This window comes from Egretta garzetta, unplaced genomic scaffold (genome assembly GCF_000687185.1).
Source record: "Egretta garzetta isolate BGI_Z169 unplaced genomic scaffold, ASM68718v1 scaffold329, whole genome shotgun sequence".
NCBI classification, from domain to species: Eukaryota; Metazoa; Chordata; class Aves; order Pelecaniformes; family Ardeidae; genus Egretta; species Egretta garzetta.
In genome coordinates this window covers 5,300,498-5,317,952 of record NW_009269999.1, presented here as the reverse complement: position 1 = coordinate 5,317,952, position 17,455 = coordinate 5,300,498, and the positions used below count along the sequence as shown (strand labels likewise).

Here is a 17,455-nt window from a genome sequence, read left to right as displayed (position 1 = left end):
ATACCCAAACTGAAAAAATAGATAAAAACTTTCCTCCGTTGACTCATGTTTGATTTTTATTTCATATATACCATATTCTCCACTAATATGAAAGCCCTTTTCTTCTCCTTATGATTAATTGCATATGTAAAGAAATAGCTTAAACCTACTAGGAAAACTCTGGTAACTCCTACACAATGACCAGCAAAGCAAATGTAAAGATTTGTAAATGCAAGTAATATATTGAAAGGTTATTATCTTTGAGATATATAAAGGGATGAGATTTCTGCTTCCAAAAATTCATTTTACATAGACCAGTTCATAATAATGCAGGTGTGAATACAAAGGGAGGGAGGACAAAAGCAGTATGCTACAGAAGTTACTTGGAAAACTAATTGAGTGTATCTTGGGCTTCAGATAGAAAAGTTTCTTAAATTTTACTCTGAGATTATGGCTCAACATTATTTGATACTAGAGACGGGAGTTGAGGGAAGATGAATAGAAGAACATGGCATAAAGAAATTGATAAGAATCACAAAAAGATAGATCATATGAGCATGACCAGTGACGTTGATTGCTGGAAGCCCGAAGAAAGGGAGGGATTGTGATATTGTTCTGAGGCTTTTTCTACACTAGGAAATGGAGTAAACTTGGTTAGATTGCTCATTAGCATGTGCCAACCTGTGAACTCTTCACTAGCTTGTGCTATGAAATAAAACTAAATAGTTTCTCTGTCAACTTGAAAAATAAGTATAAATACTACCTAGGAATTAGCTGTGGTTGAACTTTTATAGGCTTTTTGTCATTATGTGCCACACAGGGCTTATTCTTTTTGTAGAATCTTAGAATCTTGCTGTTGTTTTCCCTTAGTCATTTGGAAAAATAATATTGTATTACTCTTCTTTTATATGTTAGTGTCGGGAATTATACTACTGTGTAAAAGACAGTATGGAGCGAGCAGCAGCAAGACAGCAAAGCATTAAACCAGGTACAAGATTTTGCTTGTTGGGAACATTTGTTCTTTAATCTGCGATCTACAATATATTTTTTTTTTCATTAATACCTTCTTTGAACATAATCTCCTTTTAATTGGAAATCTGAGGGTGGCATTGTACATCCGTAGGAGACTTAGTGTTATCATTAGCTTGCCCCCATATGCCTCACTCGAAATACAGACAAAACCAAAACACCTGTATACGGGAGAGTTACATATGAGGAGGACTAGCTACCAGTAAAATAACTAAGAAAATACTATGAAACTTTAGCTTTGCTTTCTCTTCATGGTTGGCTAGCTACTCCTTATATTCCTGATGGAGACACAGAACTATGTTGTCCGCTTTGTGTTGAGAATGGAAGCCAATAAATATGCTTGTTTGTCTTAGTGAACCTACAGTAATGAATCTGCAGCTTTCTGCAGACTTTCAATGCACAAACCTTTTCTATATTGGAAAGTCTTGTATCGATGCAAGTCAAAAGGTGCAGTTAACCCAATCTCCTTGTATCAGTATAACTTCTCCAGTATAGACATTCTTCTTAGTTGTCTAAGGCCATCATCGTCTGTGTCAGGATAGTATCATTATACTAGTGAAACTTTTCGTGGCAAACACCCCTTTCCTTTTCCTGTTTAGTCAAAAAACTTAGAAAAGTGGATTTGCTGTTTTGGGAGATTGAGTTCTTGTGAAGGAATTTTCCATTTTTCTTAGTCCCTGGAGAGCAGCAGGTGCTATATGTACCTGGGTAACATACATGAAAGTGGCTTATTTTATACCTTCCTAAGATGGTTGTTTCTCCCTTGCTGGAGTCTGTTTGCAGGTTCAGGGTATCATCACTGTGCTTTCATATTTTCAAGTTTCATTTTTGTTGCAACTACTTTTTTTTTTCAAGTGGATTGTAGGACTCTAGGAGCTGTGCTTTGAGGTACAAGCTTATTTTAGGTGTGTCTTAATGCCAAGTCTAAGGGATCTACATTTTATACTCCTAACTGGCATCAGCATGACTAAGAAAATTACTTGTGTTTAAACCTAGCATCCTAAGTGTTTGACCCTAAGCTAGCTGTTGGAGCTTGGCAGAGCCACTGTTTTCTTCCTCCTACCATTAGTCCAATTTAATTTGAGGAGGGGGAGGAAGGACTGGACTTTCACTGAGGACAGAGGAAGGAAAAGTGGTTTTGAAATCTATTTTAAGAATTGGGCAATAATGTAGTATTAAAAATGTGTTTGAAAGCCATTCTCCAGAGTCCAGTGGTTCTGCACAAATGATAATTTTAAAAAATCATTATAAGAAAGCATATTCTAGCTGAATTGAATGATGTAAAAGAAACTAGATGACAGTGCCTAGATTGTCATCTATTAATGTCCTCTGTTAAATTGTCATTGTTGTAACCACGTTGACTTTTTCATTGTTGAAAGCATGAAACAATGCCATACAAAATCAAATGCAAGCCTAGTTTGTACTCGCTTCTGTGTACTTAAGACTATGCTGTCTGTGGTGTTATGTAACTGCAGTGTCTCACCATGCAGAAATTAAACTTGGCATTTAAAACAAGCAAACAAAACCCCAATATGAACTCCAGTAAATACAGACTGAGCTGACATTGATGTCCCTTCATGTAACTAGGATGAAATTTTTTACGGTACTTAAAAGTCTAGTGGTCCTCAGAAGGCTGTCATTAGTGAGTAGACTCTACTGAAATGCTGCCTACTATTCTTGGTAGAGTCCTCTTGTTATGCACATAACATGGAAATTATGTTTTTATTGTTTTATATTTCCCTTCCACATAGCATGACTTGGCTGACTGCTTTCTGCTCTCTCTCTCTCCCTCCACCCCCCTTTGTTTTTCTTTTGATATTTTTTTTTTTTTTTAATTAACAATCACAGGCCCTGAGTTGGGTGGTGAGTTCCCTGTGCAGGATATGAAAACTGGTGAAGGAGGTCTTCTTCAGGTCACACTGGAAGGAATTAACCTGAAATTTATGCACAGTCAGGTATGAGGGAAATCTGTGAGAAGACTGTGAGCATGAAGCTTTTTGCAGCACGCCTGTGTATGTGTTTCCTCTTCCCAGAGTATCAACAAGGACAAGGGATAGTGTGATGGGGGTAAAAAAGCATATGTATATTTACACACAAACACACACAAAAAAATATATATGTGTATGTAAAAATACACTGAAATTAAATATCCTCAGGAAAACTCTTAATCAGCTGAAGAAAAACATTGATACAGGTTTCAGCTTCTTGTTTCTGGCAGTCTGAATTGTCTAAGCACAAAACAAATGGTAGCCAGTATATTAAGGGACAGAAAAGTGATCAATAGCAATCTAAACTACCATAATGCATCACACTGTGAACATATCCTGATGGCATAAGCAGGCAAATTAAAGCAGTCAACTTTAATCCGCATTAAAGATACAGTATTTGAATATTGCAGGTACAGAGGGCAAACTTCTGCATCATATTTATTCTTTCTTGTTTTAAAATTTGAGAAATCGTGTAGAATTTGGTATGAAAATAAAATGGGAAGATGGCTCTTGCTGTAATTCACAAAAATAAGAAAAAATTACTGATATCAGATCTTGTGGGCATAGAGGAAACAACTACAATTGTCATTTCTTCCTTTCTCTGGATGTTGTTTCTGTTGCTTCCTTTGATCCTTGTTTTTTATTTTGCTTTGTGTTTTTTTGTTTTGCATATGATATTAAATGCATGCTATGCTAGACAGTAGAACTGATTGGGGGGGGGAGAGAGAGAGAGAAAGTGTGTGTGTGAGAGAGAGCGTGTGAAAGAAAAGTTACTGTCAGTCCTCTGTGGAGTGTTATTTTCCTTTCCTCCTGACTAGACTTTTCTCCCCACACAAGCTTTGTTCTTCTTTGAGGATACATCAGTGTAGATCCCACTGGAAGTGCATGTGCATCTCAAACACACATGCTCAGAATCTGTAATCCTTTTCCCAAGGTCACAGCAGCACCGTGTGCCTTTTTGAGTTCGTGTGCACCAGTGTAAGGAATGGGGAGTTGTGAACCTCCTTCCGTTTTCTTCCTGTCTATTACCAGGGTAGAAACTGGACTACAGCTGACCTGCTGTGGTATTTCAAACCTGCTCTGTGATGGAACATCTACCTGTATGACTTAGTTGTAGGTTTTAACTTTTTACAGGCTCTGCCAAAATACAGAGAACTGCGAGAGTAATGCAGAGTGAATTTTCATAGTTATTGGGCATGGCAGGTGTCTAAATTAAACACTGCTCTTGAAGCAACAGTTTGATATCATTACAGATGGACGTAATAGAAATTACTTTGTCCTAAGGTAAGGACACACCATAGGGAATGTTGTTTGCTTCTCCTTTTTGTTCTTCTGCCAGAAGTCAAAAAAGATGTTGAGCTCAAACTGCTCATCTCTTGAACAGTCTATGGAGATGACTCTATGTCATAAATGAACACCCAAGCATATAAGCATTTGCAGTAAGAAAAGACACATTAGAAGGTAGCCACATGATCATCATCATGGTTTCTTAAGCGTAACAGGCATCTTCACAAGACAACGAGATTCAAGCACATAGTGAGCACACATGCATCTGTCTAAAAGAAAAACTCCAAATCCTGGAACATACCCTTGTCCTTAAATTCAAAGCCTTTTTTTCCCCCTGAAAGACCGGAATGACATTCTGAAAGAAACCTTAGGGAAACCTAGTACTGATTGTTATTATACGACTGTCAGGACCATTACCGGTTGAATTTTGTACCACAGATACTGAGTCCTGTGCTACCACCAGCCCTCCTAGAGTACGAGCTTTATCATATCCTTCCTTACAGAGAATGGTGTTCTAATTTGCTGTCTGTGGTGAAAATTACTACATCTTTTCTGGAAGACAGTCTGTGCAGGTCAGACCCAGAAAGTATACTAGCTGTCTCCCCGATCTTAAAGATTATTCCTCCTCTTGATCACCTTTCCAATGAGGCTGTAGCCAGATAGGTTTCCATTACTTAAGATTAATATTGAAATAAGTTCTGGAAAATATACTTCATTTATATAGAACATATCCTTGTTTTCCTTGTCAAAACAAAGTGTCTAGACAGATGCCAAAAGTCTGCCATTTGAGGGTCTGTGTAGAATGGACAACTGTAGCAGTTATGTAAAGGACCCCTACTAGTTGCATCATATAAAAAAAAAAAAAATCCCCTCCAATTTCATAATCTGTGCAGCTAAAGAACATTTGTATTCTTATTCTAACACTCATCAACCAGACTGCTTTCTTAATAAAAGGTCTGCTCTTCTAGATGAATTCTCCTTTCCAGTTTTCATATATATTACATTAATTGCTCCCTGAGGCAGTTGATTTCAATATATGTACATGAGCATGATTCAAACCAGGATCCTACAGCCATTTCTCTGTGTTGAAAATGGCTTTTTCTGTTGAGTTGGGATGGGGATACTGACCAACAAGGACCTCATCGGGCACAGCTTTCTCTTCATCTTCCTTTCCTTATTCCGTGTACAGGCCGTGTTCTTGGCCTTCTTTCCAAGTACACTTTTCAGCAATGCAACTTACTAAAAGACGGGATTTCTGTTGCTCTGCTTGGTTGGACATCATAGAAATAATTCATTTAGAATGTAGGAAGAGGGGTTTCCACTTTTTTAAAAAAAAAAGAATAAATAAATGGAGTCTATTTTGTCCTACCTGAGAAGACTGAACATACTGCTTCAGTGTTAGAATGGTGCTTGTTTTCGTGAAACTGTTTTGAAGGCTCTTGGTTTGCAGTGTGTACTTTCTTACCGTGAGTTCCTCAGGAAATGTCTTAGATTCATGGTGGACCAACCTGTAACTGACAAGTGATAGTTGACTTTAGTGGTCACAAATTGTCTCACCGTGCCAGCAGCACACATTAAGTTAAAGAAGAAAAAACGTTCAGGTTTGTCTGTGCCTAGCAGGTCAGAGGAGGCCCTTTGGAATAGGGTGGAAACAAGTGTACCTGTGGCATTGGCAGACTATTCTGAGTTTACATCTACAAATTGTTACAGTATTGGGCCTCAGTAACTCTGTCCCTATTATGAATTAATCTGTGTCAAAAATAGATGGAAGTTTAATAAAATGCAGCAGGCACATGCCCATCTACAGTAGGATCCACACTGAATGCTCTGTCTTGAAGAACCAGTTTCCCTAGGGTAAGTAACTGTTATTTCCTTTGCGCTTGTTTTCTGACTGAGTGAGAGGAGAGAATCTCTGTCCCTTAAACAATATAACAAGAACCTGCCCATCAACTCACATGTCTTCTGAAAATTGATAACTTGCTGTAATTGTGTCAAACTTGATAAATTCTCATCTCGCTCATAACTCCTGTGGAAATGCAGCACTCCTTAACACTCTGATCGTGAGCACCTGGGGCAGTCAAGTCTTTTAAGCAGCTTTACTGTTACCAGATAAAACCACCAGTATTTCACCTGAGCCTTTCTACTGACTTTGTGAATTTTGTACCTTAGACTAGCAGCAAAAACTTTTCACAGAAAATATTCCAGAAAAAGGGGAAACTAAGTACAATAGAGAAAGTGTGACTTGTTTATTCTGTAACTATTCCTCAAAAAAGAAAATGTTTCTGACAACTAAACTGACACAGAACACGGGCAAAACCAGGCAAACAGAAAAAATGGGATTAAGTCTCCTTTCCCCCAAGTGTTTGAATGTAAGCAAGCTTCAGATTTTCTGATTAAGTAAGTGGAAGTTTAGGGGTTTTATATTGAGCAAAAAATACCCTGGGTCTGATTGTTCATTCTCTGCTAATAAAAAAAAAAACAAACCAAAACCACTCCTTTGACTTGAAAATCAACCTGACTTCTCTCAGATGTACGGTGCATTTACTGATCTCTATTAATACTGATAAGCCTGTTTCTTAAAAAAACCCACAATGATTTCTGGTGTTGACCGGCTTTGCCTTTCTTGGGTAGTGTATCATCTGTGATTACATGGGTGTTGCTAGTACTGGATTCAAAAGGGTTACAAGAGATTGCCTTTCCCTTCTTTCCAAGACAATGAAGTTTCTCTAGTAACATTTTCTAAAAAAGGTCCTGAGATCACGGTGGCGTAAGTGTATAGCCACTGAAAGTATCGGTCCAGACTATTGTCATATAGTCTTGCGAAGTTCTCCCTAAGGTATTGGACATAGACTTACTCTGAATGTTAGGGCAATGTCACTCTCAGTGTTTCTCTTGGCTTGAAAAAGCAAGTATATTAGAAATTGGCATATGGAATTGATTCCTTATAGCACTTTGTACAGATTCTTATGTCTGTGTACTGACTCCGACTGCTTTGGAGCTGTGCATATAAGAAGGGACGTTTTTGTATCTTGAAATAGATTGGATATTGAACAAACTCCTTATACTCAGAGAACATGTTTATTTGTGCAATCTTGGCATCTTGGTTCTGGACTGAAAAACCTAGTCATGTAGTTCAACTGTTTTGTCTTTTGGGGTTCACCTATATAAAACATGAGTTTAAAGCAGGTTTGTTTTCTAAGTGACTGCTCAGCTGGCAGAGCAGCCGTATGTGAAGTGAGCAAACAATAGAGAAGGGTCCAAACTTTCCCATCCTGTTTAAAGCAGAAGACTGGTACTGGCTGTTAAAGGAGACAGTTCCAAGAGTAAGTATTCAGATTATAGATCATAAACGGTAGTAAAAACTTAAATGGCAAGGCTCTCGGGAAGAGGAGTGTTAGTCGTCCCTCACTGGATTAAATTTGACTACTGGATAGATTAGGAGGATCAGTGTCAGGGTGGGAAGTGTAGTGCCCCTTACCTGCCCTCTGTGCTGGAGGAGGATGCATGGAGGGGCAGAAACCAACTGGGATGGATCGGAGGCTACAAATCGTGCCAAATTTGGGAGCCAGCTTTTTTCTCGTCCCCCTCTTCTGTTGTATTTGAGGTGTGTTGGTATTCTTTTTGCAATAACTCATTTGAGTGCCTGAAGGGGTAGCAATGTTGGATATGTCAGAGTTACTAACTCCTTCGTTTCTCTTCCATGCTTTCTCCTCCTGCAAGGAGCGGAAGGTACTTCATCTTCTGCTGTCTTCGCTTCTTAGCACTTTTAAGTTATTTGTTGATTTCTAGCATTGTGGCAAGTTTGTCTTTTGAATATTTATTTCACCCTTTATTTACATATTAAACTGTAAATGAACTAGTACTGTATGCTACAACACTTCAGGTTGTATCTGCTGTGATGATGTTTTTGTTTCATTTTGGGTTTTAGTTTACAAAAAACCAAACCTGACTAATTTTATGTTACTTTTCCTCCTGTTTTTGTAGGTTTTCATAGAGCTGAATCACATTAAAAAGTGCAATACTGTGCGAGGAGTCTTTGTCCTGGAGGAATTTGGTAATTACATTATTTTGATATTAGGTCTGTACTCACATGGCAGTAACTCAAATTTCCAGTCTTCAGATTCAGAGTTGCACTGCAGTTTCAAAGATGGGAGAGAAATGTAGATTGCACCTGAGATGTTGCCCAACTGAGAGATGGGGGACTTAACGTAAAAATTTACAGACTAATTTTCATCATATTAAGATTTGTGGCCTAGGTGCTTTTTGTTAATAGAGAAAGAAGAGGTTCTGAGTCTTCTGGAGCAAACAAAACAACAGTTAAACTTGGATGCGTGCAGGAATTTTCTTTGGTATGTTCCTTTTTCATCTGAGAAACCACATTTTTAAGCAGGACTTAGAGTTGATCTTTCTCAACACACTATGCTTTCACTACAAAGAACTACTGTTAATTGCAGTTTCCTCTTTGCTCCATGTGGAATTTAATTTTTGTTGTATGAAGCAGAAGATGTTTTGTCAGGTTGAGCTTTATTTATCCTGTGGTTTTTGTTTCAGAGCATGACTGGTAAAGAGTGGAAAAGTAAAGGTTAAGGAGAACAGAGAATTTGTGCTAGTTTGGTCAGTTATTGCTATTACATAAAATCTGCCTATAGTCTAGTTTGGGGAAAATTCCGAGTTACTATTTGGTGTTAGTGTCAATCACACTATACTTAACTAGTGTCTAAAAAAAAGGAGTGACTTCAGATGCAGCTCTCCAGATGAGTGATCCACATGCTTCTCTTGAAATAGTCCCCAGATCTGTATTGGTTTACTCTTCCACCCATCTGTGAGACATTTGTCTAGGTCTTAAGTGTATGTATGAAACATTTAAAAAGAAGATAGTATTTACAACATTCTTTCCATAGTAGATCAGCATCCATACTTTGGCCATTAATCTGAATCAGCAACTCCCTTTACCAAGACTCTCATTGTTCTTTGGTGCTGTGAATAGAATGTTCTGGCTGAGGGATTCTCTCTTAGACTATGAGAGACAGTTAATATGAGATTGCTGAAATTACTGTCTGTCCATAATAATGTGTTTTCTCCTTTTGGTGATACAAAGTTATCAGGTATTCAAGTGATAAAGCCTTTCTGTGTATTGCAGTTTGCTTGTTGTTTGCCATAAATGAATCTCCCAGAAGTTTGGTATTTGAATTTGTGAACAGTTTTTTTCCCATTTTTTGAAAATGTTGTTCATGGTTCAAATGGTCAGATCAGTGTATTTAAACCCTGAAGAATTTCTAACAGTTTAGATGTTCAGAAGTTGTCTGCACTTTATAGTTGCATATTGCTTTGATACCATGTTTTCACCTTGGTAGGCATGATTCATTTTACGAACAGAAATTGCTTAAGACTGTAAAAGATTATTGATGAGTTTTACAAAGATGAGAGTTCAGAAGCCATAAAATTAACTTAAAGAATGGCTTCAGCTTCTGAAATCTTTACCTTAAAAGAAATTACTTGGATCAGAAATGAATTTTGGATCTTTTTTGAGAGGTTTTAATTCAAAGTATTTCTTTTAATAGTTTGTTTATATTGCACAAGAAGAAAGAGAGTGTTTGACTTAGTTATTTCCAGTCAACTTCTATTGATGACTCTGTAATACTGCATTTAGCCCCTAAATAATGACTGTAATAACTGTAGGAAAAAGAACTTCTTTTTTACAGAAAATGTTGTAATCAAGGGCCTATTGCAAAAGCTAGAATTGTGACATGAAACTTATGAAAGGAGTAATTAAAATTACTTAGTAATTAAAATTAGTAATTAAAATTAAGAAGTAATTAAAACTAAATTGGGAGTTGGACATGACAAGCAAAAACTGAGAAATTAAACTGATTAAATTAAAAATACCCTCCCAAAATAGAGGTCACAGACAAGAACTGATTTCAGAGTACCAGATGAGATTTACAACTTGCCAATAGAGCTAATAAAGAGAAAGAAGAAAGGAAGAAAGATGTTGCAGGGCAGTTAACCTTTCTTCTTGTGCAGAGATGAGAGACTACCTCAGAGCTGCTTTTTCAGTTGTTGGAAAGATGAGAAGATACGCCAATCTGTCCCGTTCAAGAGAAATTAACATGTTAATTTGTCAATAGTAAACTAATAGCATTCACCAAAAATTTGCATGGATTTCTTCAGAATTAAGTTATTTAGCTGTTTGAAACATTGTGAACCTTGCAATCGGATTCATTATAGTAGGACTGTACTGAAGTACTATCTCCTCTTAGAGAGGCAGAGAGTGGTAAGCATGCATACTCCAGTCTGATGGGAAATATTTCGATGCAAGATTTGTTGATTTGATTTTGCCAAGTGTGAGTGGTCCAAGTCTAGTGATATCACAGCAGGAAATTAAAGGTCTGTTTGTGTTAACGCTGGGTTTAGACAGCAGCATGAAAGTTGGAATTGTGATTTCAGAGCAGGATGCAAGTAGAAGTGCAGGAATTGTTGCCCACAAATGGAAGTGGAGATTTAAGTAAGTGAGGAAATGTAAGGCTCTTCCCTCTGGAATTTGAGTTACTGCTGTGTATTTGTGCTTTACTTTCTTGTGGCCCCTTCACCGCCGCTGCTATGAAAACCTTCATTCTCCAGCAGGTAAAGTGATGTCCCCTAAACTCATTCTATGCTAGCGCCATATTTTCATTTACAGGACCAAAGGCTGCAGGATGGTGCTTAATAATTTCATCCCTTCATCCACTTAGTTCAACAGCATCAGGAATAACTTCTAATGTTAGAAGAAAAGTGCTTCTGCTAATCTCTTAATTTGAGGCTTGGGTCTTTTTTCTTTTTTTTTTTTTTTTTTTTCCTTCCTCTTCTTCTTTTTTTGTTTTCTGCAGTAGTAGTGCTTTGACTTCTCTGAGTGTAAACCCAAACCCACTCTTTTTACTCTTCTTAACTCAGTCCTCTGAGGAGAATTTTCCTCATTGGAAGGACTGTGAAGGAGTACTTTACTTAAAGACAAGGCAACTTACTGACTGTGAAGTGGGGAGACAGTACCTTGCCTAGGTGCTCTCCTGTTCCCTCTCTTCCTATTCTCAATTATGATACAGGACTTTACAGCTTCCCTTCTCTCCTTCCCTCGTGGCACAAGGTCCTTACAGCTTTCCCTTCCTGCTTTTTGAAGAGTATATGAACAGTTGTATCTTATCCAGTGGGCAGTGAGACTTACACAGCTGTAAAAGTCCTACCCTATTTGGCTGTGCACCAGCCTCACTCCCACCTTTATCCCCTGGTGACATGGAGTTAATTTGGAACACCTGGTGCCAACGGGTAAGGTAGCTTGGATGTGCACCTCTTTATCCCCCGAACTCTAGTCACTGGTATCACTGGGGCAGTGCAGCCTGGGTGTGCACTTCTCCTGTTTCTCAGTCCTTAGTGTAACTGCCAACTCCCACGAAAAGAGACAATCGAACAATTAAACAAAAATATTGTATTACTTTTTACAATCATATTCTGCGCTTTTCTCTAGATCTTTTTTTTCCAAGAGTGACAATACCATGACATACAAGAATTAGTAGGCACTGGTTTATATTTAGAGTACTTTCTCAAACCCAGTCTGCACTGCCTACTTTTGGCCCCGTAGAGTGTGATCTGTCTCCCTCTCCAGCCTTTAGCTGTGTCATATCATAGTTGAAAAGATGACATCTGCATGGATAGGTTTTGTTGTGGACTTTTCCTAGTTACTCATACTGAACTCATCTGCTTCTGTTTTTTTTCTTGTCACTAGTACTATGTGTAATAAAACATTTACCCTTCCTCTGTGAACCTGGTATGATTTGGTTTTGCATAATTTCTGTATTGCTGCTTCTAAATTTTTTTGTCGTGACACAGAAATTCCATGGCAAATTTCAGCAGTTCTGGCAGGGAAGTATTCAAAGTTGGTTTTGGTATTCCACTGATTTTAACATTTTTAATTTGCCATTTGTATGTTCTTAGTGTGATCTTTGTTCTCTCCCAGTGATTCCCCATGGTATCTGTTCACAATAATATTTGTAGACCAAGTATGGGTCCAAGGCGCAGTTCAGATGCAGTGCGCACTAATGGGATGGTTACAGCTTTCTTTTTTTATGCATTCTACAGTGAGAACAAAAGGCAAATTTTCTTTAGCTATATTATGCCTGTTTCCTTTCTGTTAGTTTGAGGCAGTGCAAGGGAGCAAGATGAAATTTTCTGAATACTAGATTTTTGTGTTTTGTTTTTTCATCAGTGCCCTAATCCTCTTTATATGTAAAGTCTTCTAGAAATCAACAAGCCTGGTATTTGAAGAATACGTGTAACTGAAATCAGTATTTTATTTTAATGCAACTTGTTCAAAAGCAATGAATGTTTTCAGTGAGTGTGTCAAGTAAATACTATCACACACATCCTTGACAGGAGAAAGAATGTTTTGAGAAACTCTTGAAATAGAACTGGGAAACAGTCTTCCAGTTTAGAAAATGTTCTCCCTCAGCTCCTCTTTTTTTTTTTTTTTTTCTGGATTTCACTAACGTAGTTCTTCGAGATCTGTTTTTCAGCAGAGAAGGATCCAAACATCTAAAGGATAAAATCTTTGGGAATAGCATACTGACAAATTCCTATGGAATTGTTGGTTTATGTTCTATCGTAGTAAACATTAGTCATATTTTGTCATTAATTTTGCTGTCTAGCAGGAATAAGTTGTATGAGAAAAGCCAGAGTCTCTAAGAACCATCAACTGTCTACTACAGTTTTCCAAACAGAGGCAGGGAAATATTTTTGCCAACCTGAGTAATTTATTATGACGTTACCAGTATCTTCAAGGACATATGTAATGTAAATGAAGAGAAGGAAGAGTATCTAGAAGTGAGGGATAGTGAGGTGCCCTGTACCTGCACCTGCTGTCTGTGTGCGTCCCTTCCCTTTCCTATGGGAACATTGTGCTATTTCTTTCCCCTTTTCCTCTCGTTTTTTGAACTTTTTGTTTTGTCTCTTGCCCGTCCGGTTTTAGTTCCTGAAACTAAAGAAGTGGTGAGCCACAAGTACAAGACGCCAATGGTGAGTTGACTGTGATACCTTCTGGTAGTTCTTTAGAGGATGTATCTTTACATTTTCATGTGGTGAAAAGAATTACATTGAGATTGCAGGATTTGCCATGCTAATACTGCAGTGAAACATCAGCTGCTCTGTTACGATAGTTTTCCTTAAGGGAAGACAACAAAACTTTGTGATTATTGTTTCTATGAAACTAGAGGAACTCACAGGTATAGTGCAGAAAGCGTGGTCTCTCTTGTTAAGATAGATAAGGATGCAAGGTAGCTGGTTTGGCATGAACTTAACCACAATCAGAGCTAGTGGAACTGTTAAATTTAAAACAGCGCAGAACACAGTCCTTAATCCACAGAACAGATGGAAAGGGAGAGTAGTTCCTGGGCATAAAATGATTGCTAACTAAATTTATGAAAAATTCCCATTTCTTCATGAAAGAGAACAGTATAAGTATTGATTCCTGCCATATAGGTGAGTTACTGCTGTGGTTTAGTTTCAGTTTTCATAACATTTTGGAACACCAGCAGTTGATAATTATACTTAGCACTTTTACACATAATAGTTCAATGATTGGGCTTATATGTGCTTATGAGGAAGAAATAAAGTCAATGGTTATCATCAGAACTGAAATTTCTTCAGTTATTTTATGTCTGAAGTGCAGTGTGTACATTAGGTGGTTGCATGGAAACTCACAGTCCTTCAAGAGGAGAGAGAGAAAAATTGAAGCAGCTAGAAATGGTTTAGAAACAAAATCCTTAGAATATATGTCATTTAAGAAGCAGGTAGCTGTATCTTTTAATAAGAAAAGCCAGTTTAATGAAAATTAATTTTATTTTACAGAAGTCTTTTAGGTTGTACTATAGTAGAACAAAATGCATTATTATGCTTACTATCTTTACAAAGATTTTAAATGTCAGTTTTCAGGACAAGAACTTTTCAGATCTCCAGAACAGCCAGTATTATAACTAGCACATAAACTTAGTTTAAGTCTTACCTTCACTGAATTGTGCTGCCAGTGGCATGCTAAAAGAGGATTTTCTGTTAAATAATAGCACACTTAATCAGTTAAAAGCAATAATTGTAAATCTTGCTAAAGCTATGTGAAAACCTCTGCTTTTAAGGTAGTGACAAAATTGCGTGGTATTCTTCATACAAAACATGCAATGTTGGGATGTTGTTTGTTTGGGTTTTTTTAATTAAAAAAAAAAAATTGTACTATCCATGGATTCACTAGCACTGGTTAAAAATTACAAGGAGTACAGTCCTTGTGCTTTTGGACATTAAAAAAATAGTTGTGAGTAAGGAAGAATCCCACCATCTCATAAGTCAAGGTACAGTAATGGATGTTCAGTTTTAGTCTTTTTAGTTAGCTCTTTCAATCACTACAAGAAAACTTCTTGTAACTTCATACAACAGACCAAAAGCAAGTATGTAGGATGTTTTTTTTCTAAAGCCAGCTGGCCAACTTTCTATTTTAGCATACTGTTTTTAAAAATTATTAGAATCATACTATCAAGCAACTAATGTTTTTATCTCAAAGGCTTTTCTTCTCTATCCACCTCAGTTATAAGGTAGTATGGGACACTTTTCCCTGATTTTGTCTGTAGCCAGAGTAGTTGTCCTATGATGGAAGATATGCAGCAGAATACAAAGTGTGCAGTGGATTTTGTAAAACACTAAATCATCTGAATTTCATTATCTCCTTTTCTAAATTCTTGCAGGCTCATGAGATCTGCTACTCTGTGCTGTGTCTCTTCTCTTATGTGGCTGCCGTTCGTGGAAAAGAGGCAGAAAACAAAAGTAAACCACCTCGACCAGTTTCCAGTTGATCATGATATTGGGAAATACCTATCCTTTGGCACGTTGGCGTGCAGTACTCCTATTTTTACTGCAGTTACTGGAGCTCACTTTACTGTCTTCTATGAGAACTTGATTATTCATGTATGACCCTGCAAATCTTTCCCCATAGAAAAACCTAAGACTTCACTGCTCAGTCTCCGTCTGAATTCATCCTTAATGGAGTTTTTATGAGAGCTGTTAATCAGACAGTTTTGAGCATCAGCATCCAGCTGTGAGTGACCTACCCTGGCCATTCCTTTGGAATTCCTTTTTTTCTTAAGATGCCTAACAGCTTGAGTTCGGTTGTTTTTTTGGTTTCTAGTGGTACTTGTTACAGATTAATCACTTTACAACTGCAGGCTTCTGCTTTCAGATTCTCTGGTATATGCACAGTGGAAGCAGTCTGGTCCTGCATGTCGTTGAAATGTAGTGTTTTTATTGTTTTCCTTCTGTGTTGTTCATTTTTACCCACCAACACGGAGTTCTTGTCACATAGTTCGTCAGACCCTTTTGGTAGAGATGAACAATTTAGCTACCATAGTCTTAAAATATCATGTGACAAATTGAAGTTTGGCTATTAAATTGGTCCATCTGTGGAGATGACTGCTTCTCAAGGGGGAAAAGAAGTGGAGAGAGAAACCTTGAAGGCAGTATATTCTGAAAAACCCTGACACCTCATGGATTGTGTGGATTTTCAAATGGGAGTTTGGGTAATGTTTGTAGATAACGCTGCAGCAGAGTTAACAGATGCATATAAGCACAACCTAAAGCAGTTAATCACAGGGATTAGAAAATTAATAAGGAAATTTAAAACTTGGAAACATTATTGGCAGGAGCGCATGGAAGACAGGTGTCTTTGGGCGTTTGTAACTACGTGCAAGATATTTCTATAGCTATCTGTAGAATGTGTTCAGAAGCCCAAAGGATTATGCTGTCTCCAAATTTTTTAAGCTATTGCTTTTTTCCAATCTGTACCTGTATATCAAGGAATCTTGCAAATACTGTGTTAATGTATAATGCAACTCCCGCAGTTAAAATTATCCATCACATTCCTTATTTTAAGTAGGCCGAATATGAATGTTTTTTGCATCCCGTTTTTGTTCTTCAACTGTACTGCACTTGTCTGGAAGGCTCTTAGGATGCTGGGAGGAGAGACTGTCTAGAGAAAATAATGTTACATGTAAAATACCTGGAAAAACTGCTCTGATGCAAACTGATATATTGTATGTTTTGACATTGAATTCTGAGTAAATGCACCTAGAAATAACCCTGTTTTGGCTTGGTCAGGGTGTCTACTGTTTTGAATGGAATACACTAGTAATGGGTGAGGAAATGATGTAAATATTATAGTACCACATCTATTTATAGAAACTGTACAGCTGTCTGAATGTGAAAATAAAATGTCATTCAACCAGCAACTGGTTTTCATCCTCCCGTGCTTTTTTATTGATGCAACTTATTCTGACATTATACACATATATGAAATAATGAAAATAGACTGTAAATGGAAAATCTACATTTCATTCCACATAAGCAGTTGAAACTTGGGGTTTGTCTTTTTCTTCTATGATAACATCCATGTAATTTGTCTTTTAAAAAAAAGGTGTCTGAAAAACTTAAAGAGGGAAAACAGACACGTCTGAAATACTGATTTTTTTTTTTTGCAACACATGCAAATAGAAGCAAAAAGGATTTTTCATCCTTTCCTAATATAAAGGCAAAACTGAAATTGGCAAACCCTGAAATTAGCTTGTTTTGTATTTATTTTCTTTTTTCTTCTGATACTGTAAATTATTCTTATAGCAGTATCTGAATTTTTAGCAATTGTAAGTATTATTGATACTACTATATTACAAGTACAGTTAAGACTGAAATCACTTTGGTGTACAATAGATGTAATAGATGTTCTGTTTACTGCAATACTGGGTCTCACTTAAGTAGACAATATTCATTTTTGAATTGTAAATATTATGCTAGGTCTATTAACGTATTCAAACCAGTTAACTTGAAATTATAAGGGGAAGATTAGTGTTTAAAATAATTAAATGCACAGCATCACTTAATATATTTAGTTCCCTTTTTTTCCACTGTAGAAGCTGTATTTTTGCAAGTGTATTTTTCTGTGACTTAAAATCATAGATTACATAAAGTGCTGTACGCTCTAGACTGCTGAGAAACTTCAGTCCAGAATAAGACTTTTAAAGGGCCTAATAATAAAAATGGTCTCCTGTCCCTTTTCACAGAATTTTTTTAAAGAACAGGTGTGGCTAAACCATTCTAGCGCTTGATGTTCAATGGCA

The 17,455-nt window shown here is 37.1% G+C and overlaps 1 protein-coding gene across 1 annotated transcript in view; it reads left to right on the top strand.

Annotated features, from left to right (window-relative positions):
• Positions 1-16,520, top strand: part of MADD (MAP kinase activating death domain) — a 61,290-nt gene extending 44,770 nt beyond the window's left edge. Inside the window, 5 exon segments of the mRNA XM_035902905.1 lie at positions 895-967; positions 2,857-2,963; positions 8,268-8,337; positions 13,279-13,325; positions 15,038-16,520. Coding sequence (XP_035758798.1) covers positions 895-967; positions 2,857-2,963; positions 8,268-8,337; positions 13,279-13,325; positions 15,038-15,145 — 405 coding nt within the window. The 3' untranslated portion in view covers positions 15,146-16,520.
• Positions 16,521-17,455: the final 935 nt, after the last annotated feature.